At 34.1% G+C, this 25214-nt stretch overlaps 1 protein-coding gene across 1 annotated transcript in view; it reads right to left on the minus strand.

Moving 5' to 3' along the window:
* Positions 1-576: 576 nt before the first annotated feature.
* LOC126739177 (E3 ubiquitin-protein ligase TRIM9) overlaps positions 577-25214 on the minus strand; it is a 390452-nt gene continuing 365814 nt past the window's right edge. The window contains exons 7-9 of the mRNA XM_050444744.1: positions 7569-7707; positions 4007-4231; positions 577-1119 (exon numbers count right to left, since the gene is read on the minus strand). Of these exons, the coding sequence (XP_050300701.1) occupies positions 827-1119; positions 4007-4231; positions 7569-7707 (657 nt within the window). The 3' untranslated portion in view covers positions 577-826. The remainder of the gene's footprint in view (positions 1120-4006; positions 4232-7568; positions 7708-25214) is intronic.

Below are 25214 nucleotides of genomic sequence, written 5' to 3' on the forward strand. Positions count from 1 at the left end.
AACGTAACAGTAGAAATAGGTCGAACATAAAAGTGATGTGACTCGCACTGTTACAAACCCTAATATTTCTAAAAATCCTCCAAACATTCCTGAGGAATCTCAGAGTACAGCAAAGAACCAAGACCTTCTTCTAAAAGAGTATCTGAGTAAGTGTATCTAAATACAATACACGAAATGTCGCTCATGGATTTGTGGGTCTCGTGATAAAGACAGCAAAGACGCTGATTTTAAGTGCCAATGATGTGAGGATTCGGAAGACAATAAATCTCCATTTAATAACACTGATGTCGACAGGGACTTCAAAGAACGATGGCCCTTGTTACATAATAGCTTCCCTTTATTTTTGTTTATATGTTTAAGGGGTACCATGTACAGAAGAGGGTTTAGAATTTTTATACCAGCAATGGGTTGCCTCTTAATTGCTCGTTACAATGTAATTTTTATATTGTGAAGTTTTCAAGTTACAATGTACAGCGGTACATTAGGAAATGTGATGAAAAGATATGCAAGTAGTCCCAGTACGGTACAAAGCGTAGTCAGATTTACTATGACAAGATGAATATATAAACATATACGTATTATTATGTGATTTATTAAGCTTGACTATATTTTATTAAATAAATATTATTGATTCCCGAGAATCGAATATTATCACATCAAATTTATATTAATTTAACTTTTGTTTTAACATTTATTTTAAGTGCTAGACGAATTCACATTAAAAATGTTTGTTTTATATCTAGTCCAACTCTGCAATCTCGGGAGCCTGTGCTTTACTTAATCGATCAAGTACGTTTATACCAAAAAATATTAACGTCCCTTAATTTTAAGTTTCATCCGAATCAGATGGCGGATCCAGGGCAGTATGTACGGTTACACTGACACCTCTATTGATACTAACGGCCGGATAAAAGACCCCATATAAATCCCTAAAAGCTATAACTCCTTGGGGCTCTTCGTTTACATAAAACTGTAAGGTGTGATGATTTAGGTCCAGTAGAACTCCAATTGTAGATCCGATGTGAATGCCCCCTTCTACACGTTGTTCGTGTGCGCCTGCGTGTTGAAACCATGAGCGTTGTCGGTCGATATACATAGCCCAACCTTTATCGTCTTTACCTAAAAAAGATAATTGATTATGACTTTTTTTATAGCGATCTCAATTCAAAATTACAAAGACTGTGTCTACCATAAAATTAACAAAACATAAACGTAAGCCTATCTTGTAGGTTAGGAAAGAGGCAAAGATCCATACAAGAAAAACCCAATTTATTTATTCAAATATTTTTCCAACAAAAGTCTATTTCTAAATCAACTATCAATATAGTAGCGATATTGGCAACGCCGCGAATATCAGCCGTTCCTCCTCATACCGGAATGACGAAAGTAGACGACATCTCTGAAAAAAGTTGGATTTAAAAGTTACTGAGCTGAAAAAGGAACTGGAGGAAAGGGACTACGATACGACAGGAAATCAAGTGGACTTGCAGGAGTGGTATAAAAGGATAAGTAAATGGAGTCCCGCAAATGTAAAACTTGATCATCATTACTCAAATCTTCTTCTGTTCACTGCTGAACACAGAACTCAAATGTAGAAAAATACGGGTTGCCTTGTTAACGGGAAGAAATTTTGGCCCTCTATTGAAGGTGCAATAATTCGAACTGATTTTGACATTTCTAAGCCTTAACTCTATTGGCAACCCGTTTAACCAATCAGATTTGAAAGCGTGGTCAAAGCCGGCGCCAAATTTGAATTCAACTACGCGCGGGAAATTCGAATTCTAATACGGGCCCAACTTGAGAAAACAACTAAATGTCACAACGTACTCCACTAGGTTAAAATATATTGCCATCAATACTTATTCTTTCCAACAAATTTCCTTTATATATATTTTAATTTACAGAAAATATTTACTTTCGTGACATATTACTTGAGGAAGCCAATGACCCAGACAACTTTGTTTTGGCTGGTGCAAGCGATATCGGTCAATTGTTGCAAGGGTTGAAAAATGGTTTGTTGGAACATAGTACAAAGATGAAAGAAAATTCCTCCAACCTGATAGCTCAACTGCGGGAAAATTCTGCAAAACTAAAATAAAATTCTACCGCACTCATAAAAGTGGATTCTTTCATTGATGAAGGACAAGAAGTTTGAAACAAAATCGTAACATTGGACATCTACACTTTGGATGAGCTGTCCCATAGACCTTCAGCAGATCCTACACAGATCACATTACAACTCAGTTGTACAACTCAGTTGTAATGTGATCTGTGTAGGTCTAGGCCTGATGATGCTCCGACAGGAGCGAAACACGTGTAGCTTTTAAGCTTTTTTAATAAATTATATAGATTGGATGAGACCGTGACTTTGTGTCCTTACCTTTGTTTTAGTACTTATTACTGGCACATCCACGTCAGCTAGTAAAGTTACACTAACACAGAATCTTGAAGTCGAAGTTGCTAAAAACAAGGGACAGACTGGTATCAAGGAAATGATTCCAGAAAACGATGACCTTAAGAAATCTGCCGGCGGATGATTGAAGAAGCGATTGAATGACGTAGTCGTCAGGATCGAAAGTTGGTGTGTTGGAAATGTGACAAAACAGGTTACATAAAAAGACACCCTTCAGAAAGCGCTTGTTTCACTCCCGGAAAACTAAGCAAGGTTGATGCGACGAGACCTATATTCAGCAAGCCGTAGCAAGTAGACTCTGTCCAGAGAACTACAAGCCTTCTCAGCGGGATGAGGTAAAAGATGCTAATCTGTTTTAAGAACCACCATCGTTCGTGGTACTTGGCAAAATAACGATCTTCTAAGAGCCCAAGAGAAAGATCTTGATATCCAGGTAGTTCTAACCTAGATAAAGAAAGGAAAGAAGGCAACTTGCAAAGAACTTGCCAAGTAATCGCTCAATCTCAAGTTATATTGAGTTCAATGGAATTCCCTAATATTGAAAAATGGGCTCTTGCGGTAAAAAACAGTTGACCACGACGGCAAAAAGCAAGGAGAATCGTTGTACTGAAATGTCGAATTTTAGAGTTGCTAGAGTTATTTTATAAGAGATCCAGAGATAACTAAAACCTTGGACAGTTTGGCGCATAGAAGGAGGGTGGCGGACCTTTATTAATACGATCACGGTAAATGCTCTTTCGAACTGGCTCATATTATTCTACCTCTAGCTATATACCTAAGATCTACTCGACAGCCAGATGTGGCTCATAATTATCGAGTACATCTGCAGATGCCTAGAACGTCGCTTTATCGGAACTATGTACTTTTTATGAAAAAGTGCAAGTCTGTAGAATGAACTCCCAAAGTACGTCTTTCCCGAACATTACAATTTGCAGAACTTTAAGAATATCTATTATTTATGAATATCCACAGAGAACTTGTTGGCCCTACTGATACTTGTTTCAGCCTAATACTTGTATCAGGTTACTAGGCTATCATTATACTAGGGTTTGAACTTTTGTGCCAATGTATTCGGTAAATAAAAAAACTTTGTAATCAAAATAATAACAAATACAACACATTTGTCATAATTTTAGTTCGAAATTCAATATATATAAGTAACTCACCTATTTTAGGAATCTTAGAAAAATTATAGTTCGAATTATAATAAAGAACAATAAATCCTTAATTTTTGTACTTTTGCTGTTAAAGTGTGGCTTGCTAGTTGTGAATTTTGAAATTATATTCCTTTACTTAACGTAATAAATCTGGTAAACAATTTTAATTAATTTTATTACATGTCTTGGAGTTGTATTTTTAATTCATTTTGCGTTTAGGTAATTTTAATTTATATTAAAAAAATAAAAACTGATTTTTCCTTCGTTAGCTTAGGCCTTTTTTGTTGTTTTTGTCGAATATGTCACCTAAAGCCATGCGTCATCAATAATTAAAAAAAAAAAAAAAACTATATTATATATCTCTAATTTATATCTAACAGAAACAGATCCAATACAAGCCATTGCCTAAAGTAAAACTGTAAAAAACATTACTTACCAAGCATTTTATCTCTAGTTACATCTATCCGGGCAATTCCAAAAGCTGGATCTGTATCCGCATCATATTTGTCTATAGTAAACTCCCAGTAGTGAACGCCCCTGCTAAATCCTACACTGCCTAGTGCTACCCTGTGCTCCCATCCTTCACCCGTCACAGTTCCGTTATCTTCTGAATATTGTAGACCAGGTCCAGATAGTATTGGATCGAATGTAAACCAAGCCACTAAAAAAAATTCCAAATGTTACAAGTAATCTACTAGTTTGGATAATTACTGGATCAGTTAATTTACATGGTTGACTAGATTTTACAGAGTGTCTATGATCTAAATAAAACGTAGACACGTAATTCTTTAATCTAGAAGTCTAGCAAGGAATTTACATCAGAACTATTTTTTAGCTCAAATATTAAAATAAGTCTTATTAAACTTATTTATTTTTTATACATTTAACAAAATATATAAAAAATATATACAGTGTGGCCCAAATTGGGTGTACATGTATGGATATCTTGGAAACTATAAGAGATAGAAAATTGGTTAAATGGGGAAAGTTGTAGTGCATTTAGTTACCAATTAAGTGCCGCTTTCAAAACGATTTTATCTTTTTCCGATTTTGAAATATTTGGAAAAAATCAAAAGGTTGCATTTTTGAAAAAAGGCTGTATTTTTTTTATTTCAACGTATTTTTAAAATCTGTAAAAACATTATTAGGACAACTTTTTAAGGACAACGCATACCTGAATTCAGTTTTTGTTTTTGACGTTTCGGTTCTGAGATTTCATCCTCAACTTCTTTTTTTCTTATGGCGGCCATTTTGTTTTTTTGCTGAATTAAAAAGATCTTTTTTTTCCCTTTAAAATGATGTATAACACTTTATGAAAATATTTCATTCTTATGTCAAAAAGTTACAAAGTTCATTTTTCGCGGAGTTGGCCATGAATGCAGAGGCCATGACTACGGAGGCGATTTGTCATATAAACAATTATTATTGCTTAATGACTTAGCGTCATTTACTGACAGTTTTGCGAAATATTATTTATTTGATTTAACTTTTTATCTTGTTTAGTAGTTCTTATCTTGTTAATTTTTTGTTCTTGTTTTTGTTAGTGTTAAATAGTTTTTTCGTATCTAGTTGTTTTCGTTTGTCTTTAGTGAGTTTTGTTTAAATTTTTAATTTCCGAAAATAGCCATGCGATATACCAGTGAAGAACAATTTGACATATTGGAATGTTATATTACATGTAATAGAAATGCAAATCTTGCAATCGCTAGGTATTTGGAACTGTATCCTGAGAGACAACAGCCAGGTCCAAGACTATTCGCTAGGCTTGTCATGAACCTTAGAACTCATGGAAGTTTTGAAATACCGACGCCAGAAAATTATCAAAGGGACAATGAAGCTCGCGATGAAAACATTTTATATCATTTTAATGCCAACCCGAAAACATCGACCCGAAAAGCTGCAACTGATATGAATATACCAAGGACTACCATTCAAAGAGTCCTTAAAAAAAATAAATATCATCCATATAAGCCTACTATTGTTCAAGGTTTAAGGGATACAAGAGATTTAAGGACTACCCAAGACTATTAGAATTTTCAAACTGGTTTGGCAATGTCAAGAAATACCTAATTACAGCAGGAAAATTATTTGGACCGACGAAACGTTTTTTAGCAACTGCGGAGTATTTAACAGGCATAATCGTCACTTTTGGGCTACTGAGAATCCTCATGAAGTAGCTGAACGTAGACTACAAGTAAGATTTGGATTTAATGTATGGTGTGGTATGTACGGTAAGTTAATTACCCACTCCACAAAATAATTTTCAAGTAAAATGCTATAATTGTTTTTAGATAATCACCTTATTGGGCCCTTTATTTATAACCAAACACTGACGGGTCAAAGATATTTAAATCTTTTGGAAGAGCAGATATTACCTGCCATGAGAGCTATAATACCTGAAAAACAAATATGGAGTGATGTGTGGTTTCAACAGGACGGGTGTCCCGCACATAATACTCGGGACGTTCAAAACTTGTAAACGCAAGCATTTAATAATAAACTTATCGCGAACCGCGGTGCTGTAAATTGGCCAGCTAGGTCTCCAGATATTACACCCCTGGATTTTTATCTTTGGAGATATGTTAAAAATGAAGTTTACGAATTTGAACCTCCTGCGACACTCGAACAACTAGAGGATAGGGTTCGGAATGTCTTAAATAATATAAATAGAAACACCCTGCGCAAGGTAACTAGAAGTGTTTTAAAGAAATGTGAAAAATGTTTTAACAAAAATGGCCGTCATTTTGAATAGTTTAATGTAATATTATTGTTACAAGTAGTTAATTGTTTTAGTTAGAAATTACGTAAAAGTATAAGTTAGCAAGTTAGTAAGTTAATAAAAATTGTGTGTATGACAAAATGCCAATAAAAGTCATGGCCAACTCAGCGAAAAATAAACTATCTAATTTTTTGACTTAAACACAAAATATTTTTATAAAGTGTTATACATCATTTTAAAGGGAAGAAAAAAATCTTTTTAATTCAGCAAAAAAACAAAATGGCCGCCATAAGAAAAAAAGAAGTTGAGGATGGAAACTCAGAACCGAAACGTCGAAAACAAAAACTGAATTCAGGTATGTGTTGTCCTTAAAAAGTTGTCCTAATAATGTTTTTACAGATTTTAAAAATACGTTGAAATAAAAAAAATACAGCCCTTTTTCCATAATGCAACTTTTTAATTTTTTCAAAATATTTCAAAATCGGAAAAAAATAAAATCGTTCTGAAAGCGGCACTTAATTGGTAACTAAATGGCCTACAACTTTCCCTATTACCTAACTGTAATTAGAAAAACTGGATATGAAAGACAAAAGTTCATAATTATACTTTTTAAAAATGAGAAAATCCAATATGGCGCCCATAAGAAAAAATAAAGTTAATGATGATCGAAAAAAACAAAACGTCGGATTATTTTTTTTGCATCATGTTGTAGAGCATAAAAAGTAGCAATGAAAAACTGTTTTTAGTTTTCCGATATCTCTTTAAATAAAGTTGGTAGAAGCTAAAGACGATTATAACAAATTTCGTTTTTTTTTGGATATCTCCGAAAGTATCCGCAATATTATATTTTTTTAAATGTCCTTTTATTAAGCTCCAAATTGCGCAACTTGGGTTCAATTTAACCGACCCCGTAACCCTTACGGTTTCCGAGATCCTAATGGTCATCCTCGAATTTGGGACACCCTGTACTCTAATTTTCATTTTTTATAATATTACATTTACTTGTTTATAAAAAAGAACTTTTTAGGGTGGGCATATTGTATTCACCTACCATAATTTAATGTTAATATTTGTAATGTTTTAGTTTATTATTATTATTAGATGGCCAGGTATAGTTTGCCCGTTTTGTCACCCCAAGATAATTTTTTATCGATTCAGAAGAACTTTTACACGAAATAAATTGAACAGAATCCAGAAAAAAACGGTGAACAATCAACGACAAAGATTTGATCAGAATCTATATTGCTGTAATATATTTATGTAGATTTTTTAAACTTACCCTCAGCAGTTTGAAGACCTATAAGTTCACTATACTCCCCTTCACCAGAACTGTTGAATGCTTTGACCCTGGCATTGTACATGCAATGAAAGTGTAGACCATCGACGGTGCAGATGGTTTCTATTCCACAGTAAACTTCCTGTAAAAAAAAGAATAAAATGATCTATACTTTAGTGCTTATTCATACACTTCAAAAGTCAACTTTTCTTAATAAAACTTTAATCAAGAACGCCCTGGATCCCCTTTTTCGGTCATTACTGTTTTATAAACTTTCACATTCATCCATCTTCCTCATGCCATGTTTTAAGCTTTTCGTGGAAAATTAGATCAATCCCTTTTATACATGAAAAATTAAGTCTTTTATAAGGGCTCCGAAATTTCTTCAGTAATATCTAATAGCGTTCTTATAATTTTGAGTCATTTGTTAGTCTTGACGAAGATTTTATTTTATTTATTAACATCATGTTGGTATGCTCTAAGTTAATATTATACACAATAAAACTTTTTATATTTTATAATCCTATTATTTAAGCTAGATTAAACTATTGTTGAGTCATGCAGTGTAGCCCTTCAGAGAGTGTTGGTCGAGTAGTTATTTGCAATGTATAGTAGCTAAATATTGAAAATTTGGGAGTACATTAGGACACGTTTAAAATATTTTCAAGAAGGTGGTTTCCAAAGAATATGTCTTTGAAGTAGATGATTAATCAGTTTAAATGGAATATTTACACATTCATTACTGTATTTTAAACCTCATTGTAGAAGTGGCATTTCTTAGAATAGGAAAAGGTATATCGTGGTACATCTTTTAAAATAGCATCAAATTTATGGGTGCTTTGTTTTTAAACCAATAAATAAGTCTACAATTGGACTTCTGTATTTTCAGTAAAATCTTTGATGTTCGTTCGATATTTCTGTGATTTTTTTCTTTCGATTCGCAATAAAAGGAATAAAAAAGAGTATTGTATAGAGAGTAAAAATTCTTAATTTGTATTTTATAAACAATTATTGCACAAGAGTAACGATATTTAAACTAATTCTAATACTGAGTCAGTGCGGTTTCACAGGTAATGACCACAAAGTTTACATAAATGAGGACCACTGCGAAAAAGAATGCTTCTTAAAAAACACGAGAGCTAAAGAAAGATAAGGGATATAAAGCAGCATTCTGTATCAATGACTCAATATTTGTTCACTACGTTTCAAAAAAATTTGTATGTAGCGGCAACGTCGCCTCGAAATGTGTGCTTGTGACGAAATTTACGTCAGTTATAGGACAACAACTAGCATTTGCTTTTTTAAAAACAAATTTATTGAGAACAGGGACTAACTAACTTACAACTATCTTGATTGATAGATAATGACTACATCGATTACTATATTAATTATTGTCGCTCTTGTCTATTACATTATATTTATAGGTTCTAAAAATGATGACAATACAAACTAAGCTATTTCTAAATAAAGTATGCAGGGTCGGCATAAGGTGGCGGGTTGGTACACGTAACTCATCCCGCCTAAAAAATGAGCCCAGGGGTGAATTATATGACAATATGGCTCGGATTCTGTAGGGTTTCTTCGTCGTCACTGGTCGTGGTGGTGGTTTGGTTGGGATTTTTCTTTTGGTCTGGATTAATTTTCTTGTCTTTCTTAGCAACAGGAAGGCGGCTACAGTAGTCATCAGGATATACAGGATGATGGTCTATACGCTAACAACCATACATGTTATATGGACAGGTCCTTGGCTGGTTTCTTCCATTTTCTTAGCTTGGATGTCCATCATGGTTTGAATGTTCTTAAGTTCATTGAAGTTTAAGCTATTGAGTTCAAAGGGCTGTAAATCAATAGCATTAGAGCGAATATTTAAGTCTAAGGTCAGCTTAGGTAATTCAATGTTGTGAAAAAAGTCCTGAATTTGTATGGTGCAGCTAGGGTTTAACTCAAGGACAAGGGTGCCTTAGATTGGGATATTTTCTTTATTCTGGCCACATTGTTGGACAGCTACGGTTTTTTGGGGTGAAACAATTATCCATTTTTCTTGTTCCAGCTTCTGGATTTTCAAAGACTTGACCTCGGTTTGAATGGCTCGACAATTTGAGGAATGTTTTGAATACAACATCATTTGTACTTCACATGGCGGATCCTCGGATACGCTCAGAGGACTGTTTTCTTTGCAGAGGTAGATTTCTGTAGCTACCTCTTGACATTTGGCATTGAACAGTACATATGAGTGTTCATTTAGGATAAGGTATTGACTTTGAGGGATAATTATTTGGTAAATGGAATTTAAGGGTACGGGCAAAGAGTAGAGGTGATATAGTACATAATTTTCAAGTTCAACTATAGGTACCTCTATTATAAAGAATATTTTGTTTTCCTTTGTATAACCCTTAATTTCGACAATTTTTTCGAATAGTAAAATGTTCTCTAAAGTTGCCGCAAATGGTAACTTAGTTTTACTTAAGTTAGGACCAGTTAATTTTATTTCATTTAGAAGTTCTTTTGGGTCGATTATTGAGCTGTGAAATATATTTAGTTTCGAAAATGTAATCGCTATTTCGATGTTATCCAAGATATCGTATGTATTTTGATACGCATTTATCACTTGAGAGACAAGTATTTCACTTAAAAAGAAAGAGTATGTATTTGTATTATTCAAATTCATTTGTTTAACCACCAATTCTAGTTTTTTTACACGATTTTCTAAAATACGTTGATTATGTGACAAATTTTTGCTTATGCTTTCGAAATCGACAGATTTTTTAGATACGGTTATTTGCTCTTTTATAAACGTTTTTTGCGAATTTTGGTTATTAGAGATTTTCAAAATAGCTTTGTCATATTTTTCAGCATCTTCTTGTGCGAGATTACCAGTTGGTACCAGTATGGATTTTATAATGGAACCTAAACCGTTAATAAGTCCACGTTTGTTTCGGTTATTAAATAAGGGATTTAGTTGTTCAATTTGTAAGTTTACTTTAGCACTTAACGAATTGACAATATTATAGGAGTTTAAAAAGGAGTTATTGTCAAAGAATTTATGAATTGATTCTTTTAGTTTTATAAAAGTCTGTTCTAGGTATTTGGTTTCTTGGATTATGTCACTTACGTCAAAAATTTGTACAAAGGATCAATAGTCTGCTGTGTTTTGGGCATTGCCGAGTTTAAGTGGTAGTAGTCCAGGGTTCTGGTTGAGGTTATAAAATTGGGGAAGGGCTAGTTCTCTTCCAACGAGGGTGAGGATTCTGTAACAACAGGGGGTTTTCTTAATTCTTTAACGTGAATTGTTGTTACCTTTTTAGATTGTTTATTTTTTACTTTAACTTTATTATGTTGCAGTAGTTGTAGTATTTCGTAGGGGCCTTTGAACTTATTGTCTTTTTTGTTTCTAGCGTTGTTAACTATATAAACAGTTTGACCTATTTTAAATTGTGTTTGTTCTGGTCCGCCAGTGTTATGCTTTTCTACGATTTTTCTTTTTGTTTGATCGATGTTTTCTGTCACTTTTTGGTAAATGTGTTTGACTTTTTCCTTGTGATTGTTAACGTAATCATTATAGAATGTGGATTCTATAATATCGTAGGGATCTCTACAATTAGTATGTCCAAGGGTTAGTTCGAAGGGAGTAAACTTTGTTGTTGAGTGTATAGAATTATTATAAGCAATTATTGCGTAATTCATTAAAGAAGATATATTGTCTGATTTATGTTTGTGTCTAAGAATTCGCAGGTGTTCGATTAGAGTCGAGTGGAATCTTTCAACAGGTGAATTAGATTCATGATGAAGTGGTGTAATAAAATGTATTTTGATTTTGTGCGCTTTTAGTAATTCTTGTACAGTTTCATTCTTAAATTCGGAACCATTGTCCATTATAATCTTTTGAGGGATGCCTAAAATGAAAAGTATTTTATTAGAGTATTAGAAATTTTGATAGCAGTTTTTCCAAAAATTGGAATCCTAATTTTGTAAAGGGGTCAATTAATGTTAGGAAGTCTTGATTGTCGAATTTAAATACGTCAATGTAAATTAACTCAAAAGGTTTGCCGACTGTTTCGGTTAGAACCAGGGGAACATAAGGTTTTGTTCTGAAATATTTAGTGAGTTGACATGTTTCGCAATCATTAATATAGTTTGTAACATCTGTTTTCATGGAGGGCCAATAGTAATTTCTTTTAAGGTATTCTAGAGTTTCGTTAATTTCTCTATGATTACATTTGCCTTCATGTTGGTGTTTTATTAATAATATTTTATGGTCGTATTCTCGTATGTTAGTGACTATTTTTGTATACTTAATTAGTTTTAGTCCAGAGCTATAGAAATTTTTTAAATACACTCTGTTAAATTCTAAATAAAGTGAATCGTCATAAAAATATTGATAAAAGGTTTTATTTTCGGTGGTGTAGGTTTTTAGTAAATCAAATATTAATTGGTCGTTTGATTTAGGGATTTTTACTAAAAGAAGTTTTAGATGTTCGAACTTATTGTGTATAACATCAAGTTTGTTTATGGAATGTCTAGCGATGATCATTTGGTGTGGTTTGTTATTTATTATGTCATCTAGTATTTTAATTCCTTCACTAAGATTATCAGGGTCACTGCATGAATGCGGTGTTGCTAAAGTTGGGGTATTGTCTATGACTTCTAAATTCGTGTTATTGTTAGCTGGTCTTATTAAAATATCTTGCAAAATTTTAATTTTTGGGGACTTTCGTTGTTCGTTTTCATTAAGGTTTATGGTCGGGTTGGGGTTATAGTTGGTGCTTGTCGATGGTTGCGGGTTAAAGTATGGCGATTCAGGTAGATAAGGGCGGGAATAAATTGTATGTTGATTTTCGAGAGGATTTTCAGCCATATTACGCAAAAAATCTAAAATGTCGTTGTTGACTTCGCCTGGATTGTTAATGGTGCTTTCGTTTTCTGAAGCGTTTATTTGAATTCTGGAAGGGGCATCGGCATTGGTGTTTTGAGTACCTTTTTTACAGATTATTTCGTAATCAAACTCTTCAAGCTTCAGGCGCCATCTGATAAGTTTACTATTTGGTTCTTTTAAACTAAAAAGCCAGTTAATCTTTTAAACTAAAGAGGACGATGATCGCTATAAATTTTAAATTTCTTTCCATAAAGATAAGGGCGGAAGTATTTACATGCCGAAACTATTGCTAAAAGTTCTTTCTCAATAGTAGAATATTTGGATTCACTATCATTAAGTGTACGGCTGGCATAAGCTACAGGTTTGTCATTTGGGACGTTGCCTTGTGAAAGAAAGTTCAAAATCGGGGTACTGAAGGATAGGGGCATTAATCAGCAGTTGTTTACAATGCTCGAAAGATCGGATAAATTTAGGAGAATGAACTACTTTTGAATCTTTTTTTAAGCAAGCTGTCATGGGCTTAGTTATTTTTGCAAAGTCTTTGATAAAACGTCTGTAATAGCCTAGAAGACCCAAAAAGGCTTTAATTTCTTTTGGACTTTTAGGAATTGGAAATTTCTGGATAGCAGATATTTTATCTGGATTTAGTTTGACTCCATTGGATGTAACTACATGTCCGAGATATTGGACTTCTTTCCTGAAAAACTCGCATTTGTCCAGTTGAACTTTAAAATTCGATTCACGAAGTCGTGAAAAAACTTGTTTTAGACGAGAAAGATGTTCTTCAAGGGATGTGCTAAATATTATTATGTCATCGAGATAAACTACGCAGATTTTATTTTGGAGGCCACGAAGGATGTTATCCATCACTCTCTGAAAAGTGGAGGGTGCGTTTTTAAGACCGAATGGCATTCGACAAAACTCAAAATGTCCAGACTCAGTAGAAAAAGCGGTTTTAGAAATATCATGTGGATCCATCTCGATTTGGTGGACCATTGGCGAGATCTAAAGTGGAAAAATACTGACTTCGACCAAGTTTGTCCAGAATATCGGCAATATTGGAAAGGGGGTATTTATCTCCTACAGTGCGCTCGTTTAATCGCCTGAAATCTATAACGACTCTCCATTTGCGTTTGCCAGAAGAATCAGGCTTTTTTGGAAAGATCCATATTGGACTGGACCAGGGAGAAACTGAATTTCGAATAATTTATTGATCTAGCATTTTAGAAACTTGTTCCTTGACTTCTTTTTTGTGAATCTCGGGGTAGCGGTAAGTTTTAGTGAAAACGGGGCTTTCGGCTGTTAAGTTTATTTTGTGTTGAATTTGGTTTGTAAAAGTTAATGGGTTTTTAAATTAAAGCATAATTTTCTGAGCTTTTCTTTTTCTTCTTTATTACAGTGTTGTAAGCGTAAATTTTTCAGATTTTCTTTTAATAAATTGTCATGTTCGATAGTAAGATTTTGTTCACTTTCCATTTTCTGACAAAAATTTACGTCTAAAGAATTTATTGGTTCAACGTTAAATGATTTATTTATGTTGATTTCGACCGGGGTCTCGTTAGAATTAGTGACCATAGTATAAGCGTAAAAGTTAAAAATATTTACTAATGCTTTTGGAATTTCTACTCTATTTTCGAAATTTATGTAATCAAAAATTCCTAAACCAGATTCAATAGTCACAGGTAGTTTAATAACTTCTTGCGATCTTGGTGAAATGATTATACAAGAGTTTTGAAAAAAATTATTATTGGTTATTTCTTTTGAGTTTTCGAAAATTATTGGAATGTCAGAGTTTTGTGTAAAAAGTTTACTATTTTTTAGGTCAATTTTAGCGTTTAGTTGTTTTAAAAAATCAGTACCAATCAATCCATCATATTTTTGAGAGAAGCTAAATAAATAAAATTTGTGTGAGCCACGGGTGTTAAATATTTTAAAAATAGGGATGTTAGCAACTTTATCGTGAAAGGAATTGGCGTGTGCCGTCTGTATATTAAATATCTCATTTGAAATGTGATTCCTGAAACATTTGTATGCTAGTTGCGGACTCATCAAGCTTCTCGAGCTTCCAGTGTCAATAAAAAAATTTGCTTGTATTTCTGGGATGTAAACGTACGGTAAATCTGATCTGATATTGTTAAGGTATATTATGTTACGGGTTTGTTGTTTGTGGTTTCGTGAAAATTTTGCTGTTCCGATTTATTGTAGGGTTCATCGGAACTATGAGTTAGATGACTTTGATGGTGTGATGAACTATCATGAGGTTCATCGTATTGAATTTCTGGGAACGCACCAGTTAATTGTGCATGTGGCGACAAAATTTCACTGTCATAATCAGAATAATTGTAATATAAATTAATATAGGGGTCATTGGAATAATTATCAGGATCGTAGTAAGTATTTTCTGAATATTCGGGGTAAGCGGATTCCAAATTATTATGGATAATAGTGTTGCCAGAACTTGTATCGATAGGCTCAGGTTGATTTCTTCGAATAATAGAGCTTGCTCGGGGACTAAAATTATTTGGTCTACTTAGGGGTAGAAAGGGTTGTCTAAAAGTAGAGCTGTTACTACTTCTAAAAAGGTGGGGCTGTGTGGCCAGCATTGAGGAAAATTTAAACGATTTAAATTTTGGGGAATTGATCCAATACCTTGTGGTACATTAGATCTGAAAATATTTTGAGGTAATGGGGTCGGTTGAGGAGCATTTCTATATGGAAAATTAGAGGTTGGAATATTTGTCTATGGTAGTTGTTGGGGTTGATGCCTGGAAAAATGTGGGAAATTTCGAGGTGGTAAGGGTGGTAAAGTAAGCGGTCTTGAATAGTTTTGTTGAAAATTCTTGCCTTGAGAAAAATAAAGAAAGTTTTCTTCTTCTACGACTAAAGAAATTGCTTTTTCCAAAGTGTCAGGGTTTCTTAGCCTAACAACAAGTTGGATTTGGTAAGGTAATCCATTTAAAAATGTTTTAAGGGCAAAATCTTCGTAGTGTGCTAACTTAATTTTACGTTCATTTTCATCTGCCACGGAAGTATTGAGTTTTGAAAATAAGAGTGAACGAGCATCTTGCACTCTCATACCAAATTGAGCAGGATTTTCATTTCTACGTATTTTTAATAAAATTAAATCTTGTATCAAACATTCAATACTACGCTGATCTGAAAAAGCTATTAAAAGTGCATCTTTAATTAATAATGAATTTAAATCTGAGTTAGAGCATATGAGGTCGGCTGCACGACCTCTCAGTTTCATTAAAATTGTATCAATTAAAGCTAAATTTATCGGATTATTTAAATTAGTGGCATCTTGAAAGTTTTGAAGTACATGCTCACAAGCAGTGATAAATCTATTGAGTTGTCTTGGATTGTCATCAAAAGTAGGGATATTGTCAGCTTGATATCTTAACATACAACATCTATTTGACTCATTTTCTTTTTTTCGATAGTAATTGAAGGTAAAGGTCTAAGTTCTTCGTGAGAAACGGTTTGCAAAAAATTTATGAACTCGTTGAGTTCTCTTATTTTATGCTCAGACATAAAAGAAATTCAAAAATCTAGTAAAATTTACAATTATTAACTGTAAAAATTGTAAAAATAAAGGTTATAAAAAGGTAAAGCCTCTTTTCATAAAGAAATAAAAATAAATGGTAAAAACTTCAATTAAAATTGCATTTAAATAAAATAAAATACACCTTGGTAAATATTAAAATATACCAAAATACTCGAAAATAAATGCAAAAATATATCACCAAAAGGATTTCAAAATAATGGTAAGGAAAAACGATCACTTACAGTAAGGTTCTTGCCAAAATTTTCATTTGTCCTAAAGGAATCGATTTTTGTATTCCCAGGACCCAAACTATAGCTGTTCTCAATCCGGTTCTGAACGGGTGGTTGCTTCAATTGGATCGCTGCAGGTACTTCCGACGATTCTTGTTCTTTGAAGGTTTCTGCAGGTCTTCTTTCAGCTTCCAGGGATTGTAGCGGTCTTCAAACCGTAGAAACGGACCTAAATATGGCGATTTTTGTCCAATATTGGAAAGACCGAACTACCGACTGCACCAGTTATAGGACAACAACCAGCATTTGCTTTTTTAAGAAACAAATTTATTAAGAACAGGGACTAACTAGCTTACAACTAACTTGATAGATAATGACTACATCGATTACTATATTAATTATTGTCGCTCTTGTCTATTACATTATATTTATAGGTTCTAAAAATGATGACAATACAAACTAAGCTATTTCTAAATAAAGTATGCAGGGTCGGCATAAGGTGGCGGGTTGGTACCCGTAACTCGTCGCTCTCTCGCTTCTATCATCCGCTGCCGCCATGCACGCATCTCTTGGGTTTGTAGCTTAAAGATATAGAAATTTTAAGCAAAAAGTAGACTTTTATTAAAACTAGCAGCAAGTAAAATTAGATGCTGAAATAACGCATCATTTAATGGTTCTTCACAGCTCAGATTTGGTGAAATTAGTCGGATTTCGGGGTGTTTTATGGCGTTCGTATGGCATGGCCGGCGGCAACAAAGTGTGTAAGTCTCCGTTCCTTTGTATCCTTTTTCTATAGATTAGTGGTCTAGATTCGCATTATTTGTATTATTTTGGTAGTTGTAGATTAATCCCCCTGGTGATTTGATATAGGAATTTATTGCCATTTAGTAACAAAATCAATCGATTTTATTTAGAGGTTAGGTAGATTACCTACGCACGCAAACGTAGCTGACGTCGTTGACACTTACATCGCGATCGTCGGCGAGTTTTCGCATAGTAGCAAATAAAGTGATTCTTCGCCCGTTTTACGTTGAGCTATTTCTTTGTTTTCAGCAAATAGATTTTTTCGTAGAAAGTGTTTAGTAGAATTTTAGAATAAGGCTGAAAAGAGTAGTTGCTTTAGAAAGATGGGTCGAAAGGACACATCGGAAGAAAAATTAAGCAAACTTTACAAAAGGGTAGAACAGCTAAATTTTCAACTAAAAAGATTTTGCGATTTTATAAATAAAATAGAGGAAGAGCAATTAGAAGAGTTAGACATTAGGGTAGAAAAAATAGAAGGCATTTATACCGAAATTGATGAGATTTATACGGAAATAGAGCTTTTAGACGATACGTTTGATGGAAGTAAGGAACGGGATGATTTTGAAGCGTATTATTATAAAGGTCTCGCGAAGGCTGGGCGCGTTAAAATCGATTTAAGGTAGAGCCTATTAGTAAAAGTAATAGTATAGGATTAGGATTAAACCATAGCGATTTAGGCACTTCTGGGTTAACGGGAGTTGCTGGCGGCGCAAAACTTCCTAGTTTAGGATTACCGAAATTCAAACAAGACTACAAAAAATGGACGCAGTTCTTTGAAACATTTCAGACGTTAGTTGATAAAAACCCACTATTAGACGACCTACAAAAGTTTTATTACTTATTAGATTCATTAGAATGCCCGTAGAGTTTTATATTGTTTGGAAGTAAGCCGTAGTAATTATAGAGTCGCTTTAGAACTATTAGAAAAAAGATTTTTTAACAAGCCAGTGATTATCCAGACACATCTAAAGGCTTTGTTTGATACCCCTGTTATTAATAAGGAAGCACATTTTTTAATTAGATCCTTAGTAGACCTTATAAATAAACAGGAGAGCCAGTGGAAAGTTGGGATAGGTTTATTATATTTTTTATGACTCGAAAGTTAGATAGTGCCTCAAAACTTGAATGGGAGGAGAAGTCTATAGCTTCTTTTCAAGGCAACTCAAAGTTAGACAACTTTTTAGATTTTCTTAATAAATAAAAGTAGAGTTTTAGAAGTCGAGAATTTAGAGTCTGTAGGTTATGCCATTTCAAGTAAACCCATAAGCCACAAAATAAGGTCGAGTATCGGTCGGCCTTACCAGCTGTAGGCAATATTATTCAGGTCAAATGTGAGTTTTGTCAAGGCTCTCATTTTGTGTACCATTGCGAACGTCTCAAGTAAATTCCGGTGTCTCAACACCTAGACAAGGTAAAATTAGCAAAATTTTGTATAAATTGCCTTCGTTCTAGTCACGAATTAAAAAATTGTAGGTCTTTTGGGTGCAGGAAGTGCAGCCAGCGGCACAATACATTGCTGCATATTAATAGGGAGCCAGCTAGCATGCCAATACAAACAACGTCTAGTAATGAAGCCTTAAATCCATCATTAGATTGTTTTAATCAAGAAACAGGGTCTTACAGCACAGGACATTTTGTGAGCTGTAGGGCACTGCTAGATAGTGGGTCTCAAATTAATTTAATTACCCATGAATTAATTTTGAAACTTGGTCTCAACGTACAAAAAACTAACATACCGGTTACCGGAGTAGGCCAAAATGTGACCAGCATTATGAAACAAACGCAAAAAACAATTACGTCCTTGCAAAACAGTTATACGGCTATGGTTTCATTTTTATTTATAGACAACATCACAGCTCACATACCTGGAAAAACATTTGACCCCTTAGTTCTAAAGATTCCTGCTCATTGTAAGTTAGCTGACCCACATATTAGTCAATCCGCAAAAGTAGATATACTTATTGGCGCCTCACTTTTTTATGACTTGCTTTGCGCTGGACGAATAAAGTTAGGACGAAACTTACCAGTTCATCAAAAAACCGTTCTAGGCTGGGGTAGTCTCAGAGTCATTCTACGAAAAGCAGAGTAGAAATAGTATAAAGATAGATCAGGACTCAGAGTTTTTCAATTTTTGGTCAGTTGAAGAAAAGGTTCATAACCAACTTGAAAAATTTTGGTCTGTAGAAGAGTGTTCTGACAATCGGCCAATTTATTCTAGAGAAAAACAAGAATGTGAACTTTCATTTTTGAATAGTGTCACTAGGGATGATTCCGGTAGGTTTAGTGTAGGTTTGCCAGTAAGAGAAAACATAAATGTGTTAGGAGATTCTTTCGAACCAGCGGAGAAACGATTCTATCTGTTAGAGAAAAAACTAGGGAAAGATTCTAACCAAGGTAGGAAGTATAAAGAGTTTATTAACGAGTATCAATCGTTAAGGCATATGACTAGACTAGAAGCGCAAGACCTTAGAACTGACAAGAAAACGTTTTATCTGCCACATCATGCTGTAATAAACAATTCAAGTTTTACGACTAAGCTTCGTGTAGTTTTTGATGCGAGTGCCAAAACTACAACTAACATCTCGTTGAATGACGTACTTAAAATTGGCTCAACGGTACAAAGTGAACTTTTTGATATTTTAATCCGTTTTCGCAAATATAATGTAGTTATAACCGCAGATGTAGAAAAGATGTACCGTCAGGTTAATATTCATCCCGAGTACCGCGACTTGCAGCGCATAGTATTGCGCGAGCATCCAAGTTCAGAATTACAGCATTTTAGATTAAATACGATCACTTATGGTACTTCATCCGCGTCTTATCTAGCTACTAGATGCTTAAAACAAATTTCAATTGATCTTAGAGATAGGTTACCGATAGTAAGTTCTATTATTTCAAAAAATGTCTACGTTGATGATTTAATCACAACTTTACCCACGACTTCAGAGGCTATAGAAGTCGCAAAGGCTCTAACCTTTAAATTAGACAAGTATAAATTTCTATTAAGAAAATGGGCATCTAATAAACCGGAAGTCCTAAAGGAAATATCTGATTTACCAATAGAAAATTCTGGGTATCTTATTACCAATGAATGCTGATTCGGATTAACTAGAATTTTTAACGAGGTCAAAATCACTACAAAATAAAAATGTCACTAAACGACTCATTTTATCATTGGTCTCTCAAATCTTTGATCCTCTTGGCTTTGTAGGTCCGATAACAGTTAGGGCTAAAATTCTACTGCAAAGGTTGTAGAAATTAAATATTCATTGGGACGAGTCAGTGCCCTTAGACATTTTTACAAGTTGGAATCAATTTTACAGTCAGTTAGAATTTTTGCATAATATTAAAATTCCTAGACAATGTGCCTTAGACAATGCCATTGAAATCGAGTTTCATGGTTTCGCGGATGCCAGCGAAGCATCATACGGAGCATGTATTTATTTGCGTAGTAGAGACAGTATGGGCAACATTGTAGTCCATTTATTAGCGTCGAAATCTCGTGTAGCGCCCTTGAAAAGTATATCGCTCTCCAGGCTAGAATTGTGTGCAACTTTCGTGTTCATCTCGAACTCGAGATAAATAGGACCTTTCTCTAGAGTGATTCCACAATCGCCTTAGCTTGGTTGGCAGAGCAGCCGAGTGCCTGGTCTGTATTTGTAGCAAATCGGGTATCGGAAGTTCAAAAATTTACTTTAAATTACATTTGGAATCCTGTTAGATCAAACGATAACCCTGCAGATATAATATCTCGGGGTGATGACCCTAAATTCTTAAAACAATCCGATCTATAGTGGCATGGGCCTAAATGGTTGCACCAAGATGTCGAAACCTGGCCAATATAAAGACTAGATGATTCAGTAGTACCTCCCGAACGGAGGAAAGTAAAAACTACCTTAGTTGCCGTACAATCGGATTTTACTTTGTTTAGTAGATTTTCCTGCCTTTACAAATTAAAACGGGTGGTTGCTTGGTGTGTTAGGTTTTATAGTAATCTAAAAAGGGCACCCAATGATAGGCAAATTGGAGATTTATCATTATGTGAGATAGAGACTGCGTTTAACTACTTAATAAAAATAGTTCAGGGACAAGAGTTTTCAAGTGATATTAAGACATTAGAGAAAGGAGGCTTAGTTCCTAGTACGAGTAGTTTGAAAACATTAGATCCATTTTTGGACAAGGGAATCCTTAGGGTAGGTGGTCGCCTGCGTAACTCTTCTGAAACTTATGCTGTTAAGTTTCCAATTATTTTACCCAAAATTTTGCACGTTTTTACTTACTTGGTTATTAAGGATCAACATCAAAAGCAACTACATGCGAGTCCCCAACTCCTTTTAGCAACATTGCGACAAAATTTTTGGATAATTAATGGTAGAAATGAAATTCTGAAGGTGTAAGCCAAATGCATTACTTGTTTTAGAGTTAATCCTAAGATTCTGTCGCAAAAAATGGGTAACTTGCCACGTGACCGGATGATTCCTCAGAGGCCATTTGCCGTTTGCGGAGTTGCCTACGACGCGGGGCCGTTCAATATAAAAGATGGCAAGCTGCGTAATAGGGCGATAGTTAAGGGTTATATGTGCCTTTTTATTTGTTTTGCCACCAAGGCAGTCAATATAGAGGTAATTGGCAATTTAACAAGTTCTTCCTTTTTGAATTGTCTAAAAAGATTCGTATTGCGAATGGGGGTTTTGTTCCAAAATCTATTCCGATAACGGAACGAATTTTATTGGTACTAATAGGGAGTTGAGGCAACTTGCCCAAACCTTTGCTGAAATAGAAAGAGATAGTTTAGTTAGAAATTACTGCGCTCAGTCAGGAATAGAATGGCAATTTATTCCACCACGATCTCCTCATCAGGGCGGTCTTTGGGAATCATCAATAGTCAGCAAAGAATTTAATCCAACGGGTAATAGGTAGTAGAAATCTAACATTCGAGCAAATATCGACGCTCTTTTGTCAAGTCGAAGCAGTATTAAAGTCTAGACCTCTAACTCCTTTGTCGCCCAGCCCAAATGACCTCCAAGTTTTTAACACCCAGTCATTTCTTAATCGGAGCGTCACTGAACGCCGTGCCCCAAAAAGATGTATCCAGAACACCTACCAATAGACTTACTAAGTACCACATGCTGCAACAAATGATGCAACATATTTGGCAACGCTGGTCCTTGGAATATTTAACCACCCTTCAACAACGGAACAAGTGGCACGAGATTGCGAAGGTCAAGGTTGGAGCCGCAACACCCCGCCTCTGCACTGGAAGCTAGGCCGCATCATGGCAGTTCACCCAGGCAATGATGGGGTGGTCCGAGTAGTCAGTATGCGAACTTCCACTGGAACGTTCAAGCGCGCAGTCCAGAAGCTGGCGATTTTACCTTTTGAGGACTTCAATGCAATTGAGGAGGTGTGAAGAAATGGGGGATATGTTCAAATACTGGAAAAAATTATGTACGACACAATTTTTCCGAGTGTAAAACATAGAATTATTCAAGAACAGCATGGTTTTTACCCTAAAAGATCTCTTGAAACAAATCTACTATGCTTTTCAGAATTTGTCACTAAAACAATAGATAACAAGGGTCAAGTGGATGTGATATATACCGACTTCAGTAAAGCATTCGACAAAATTGATCCGGAAATATTAATACAAAGGCTTGAAGAAGTCGATGTTGATCCTGCAATAATTAGATTATCCTGTTCCTATAATACAGGTAGAAAAAATAGAGTAACTATTGATGGCCATAAATCCGAGTGGTTTGACATAACATCAGGTGTACCGCAAGGCAGTCACCTGGGTCCGTTGTTTTTTATAATATATATAAATTTAATAAAAAAATGTTTTAAACACTGTAAAATATTACTTTTTGCAGATGATTTGAAAATCTACATAAAAATCGAGACCATGGATGACTGCCTCAAAATCCAACAAGACCTTTTGCGCCTTGAACAATACTGTCAGAAAAATCGTCTCTTTCTAAATTCTGCGAAAAAAGTGCTTTTCTATTTCTTTTACAAAAAATATTACTAAAATAATATCGCCTTACTCTATAAATAGCAGTAATCTGAAACGAGTTGTATAGATTAGAGATCTGGGAGTAATCCTGGATGAAAAATGGACTTTTAAATCTCACATTGAGCGAGTGATATGCAAGTCCAATAAGATGGCTGGTTTCATAAAAAGAAATTCAACGGATTTTAAAAACCCAAATTCAATTATCTCCTTATATAATGCTTTTGTCCTTAGTAAACTTTCTTTTGCCTCAGTAATATGGAATCCGAAGTACAATGTGGACATTACGCGCCTAGAGCGGGTACAAAATAGGTTTCTAAAATATCTAGGATTTATAGCCAATATACAACCATAATTATACCATTATACGAGCCAAATTTAAATTTTTAACTCTTGAATACAGAAGAAATATCACAGATCTTTTTACGCTTTATAAAATAGTAAATTGTCACGTCGATTTACATTATCTTCTATCTCACATTAATATACGGATACCAAGGCAAAATGCAAGAAACCGAGACTTGTTTGCAGCCGATTTTTATTGAACCAACGTAGGACAGAACTCTCCACTTTCTAGAATTCAAAATGTTTTTAATTTTTACAACAATTTTCTGAAATCGGATATTTTTGGAACGCCGATAGGATCCTACAAACGCCAATTAAAAACCTATTTTTTAAAAAGGATAGAATAATTTTATTTTTGTTTATTTAATTCAGAACTTGTAACAGTTTACGCTCTATTTAATCTCATTAGTGTATTCATCTAAATTTCCCTTTTCTTTTTGATTGTATCTACACACGTGACATGTAAATTTAAGACAATGTTTGGTAAACCTATCATAAGTTTGTTATATATACACAGTGGATGCTTTTTTGGTACTTGTGTACTGTTCGCAACCTGAACTTGTAATAAATAAATAAATAAATAAATAAATAAATAAATAAATAAATAAATAAATAAATAAAAGACAAGAGTATTTGGTTGGTGAATATTCAAGTTAACTCGTAATTGAACTCACCATGTGAATATTTTAGAGTAGTGAAGGTTATAAAATTCAGAACTGAATTAATTTTAGTTGTAAGGTGTAGTTTTGAGTTAATTTAATCTTTATTTTTCTGTAACAGTGTAAATGAATTGTGTTTAGCTTAAGTCAAGCCATTTTCTTTGTAATTAAAATGTTAAATGACTAATTTGTTTATTGAAAGTTGAACCGTTCAATGGCCGGCGGTATGTTCACTACGTATCAAGAAATTTTGTATGTATCGGCGACGTCGCCTCGAAATGTGTGCTTGTGACAAAATTTACGTCGCTCTCTCTCTTCTATCATCCGCTGCCGCCATGCACGTATCTCTTGGCTTTGTAGCTTAAAAAATATAGAAATTTTAAGCAAAAAGTAGATTTTTATTAAAACTAGCAGCAAGTAAAATTAGATGCTTAACACTGACCAGGCAGGAGTGACTTTCAGCATGTTGCTTAATTCGTTAATAGACGACAGAACTTGTTTATAATAGTTGATTAAATAAGCTAATTCCTTCATAAAAGGGAGTCTTTTTAAAATAAACAAAGTTAAATTTTGACAAATAAACAGCATCTTTACATCTAACATTATAGTTATTAAAATTATTTACTTTGGAAAAATGTTCTTGATTTCTAAATATGTATAATAATAATTTAAACATACTAATTTCGGGCATTGTTAAAATATTAAATTTTTTAAATGTTTCACGGCAGTCCTCATTATATATCAAACCCAAAATCAGTCTCATGACTCTTTTCTGAAATACAAATACCCTTTGTGCCTCTGATCTATTACCCCAAAAAGCAACATGTGAGGTCAAGAGAGGATACACTATACCATAGTATACACTCATTAGAGCCTTCATTCCTAGATGCCTTTTAAGGGTAAACAATGAAACATACAATTTAGATAATTACAGCTGATTGATTCCTATCAGTCTCTGATGGTTGCTGTGGCTCTTGCCACAAGCAACGGATGACAAACTGCTCGCGGTATATTTAAAATTTGCCCATATAATACGTATACCGACCTAATTAAAATTAAGAATTGAATTATCGATTATCGATTTTATTGCAAGAGCCGCTTCTCCTGCTTGCCTAAAATATCTCTAAAACTTTAATAACAGTTCATAAACCGAGAGGAGCCAATCACCGGGGAAAATTGAA

This window comes from Anthonomus grandis, chromosome 8, assembly GCF_022605725.1.
Source record: "Anthonomus grandis grandis chromosome 8, icAntGran1.3, whole genome shotgun sequence".
Lineage (NCBI taxonomy): Eukaryota > Metazoa > Arthropoda > Insecta > Coleoptera > Curculionidae > Anthonomus > Anthonomus grandis.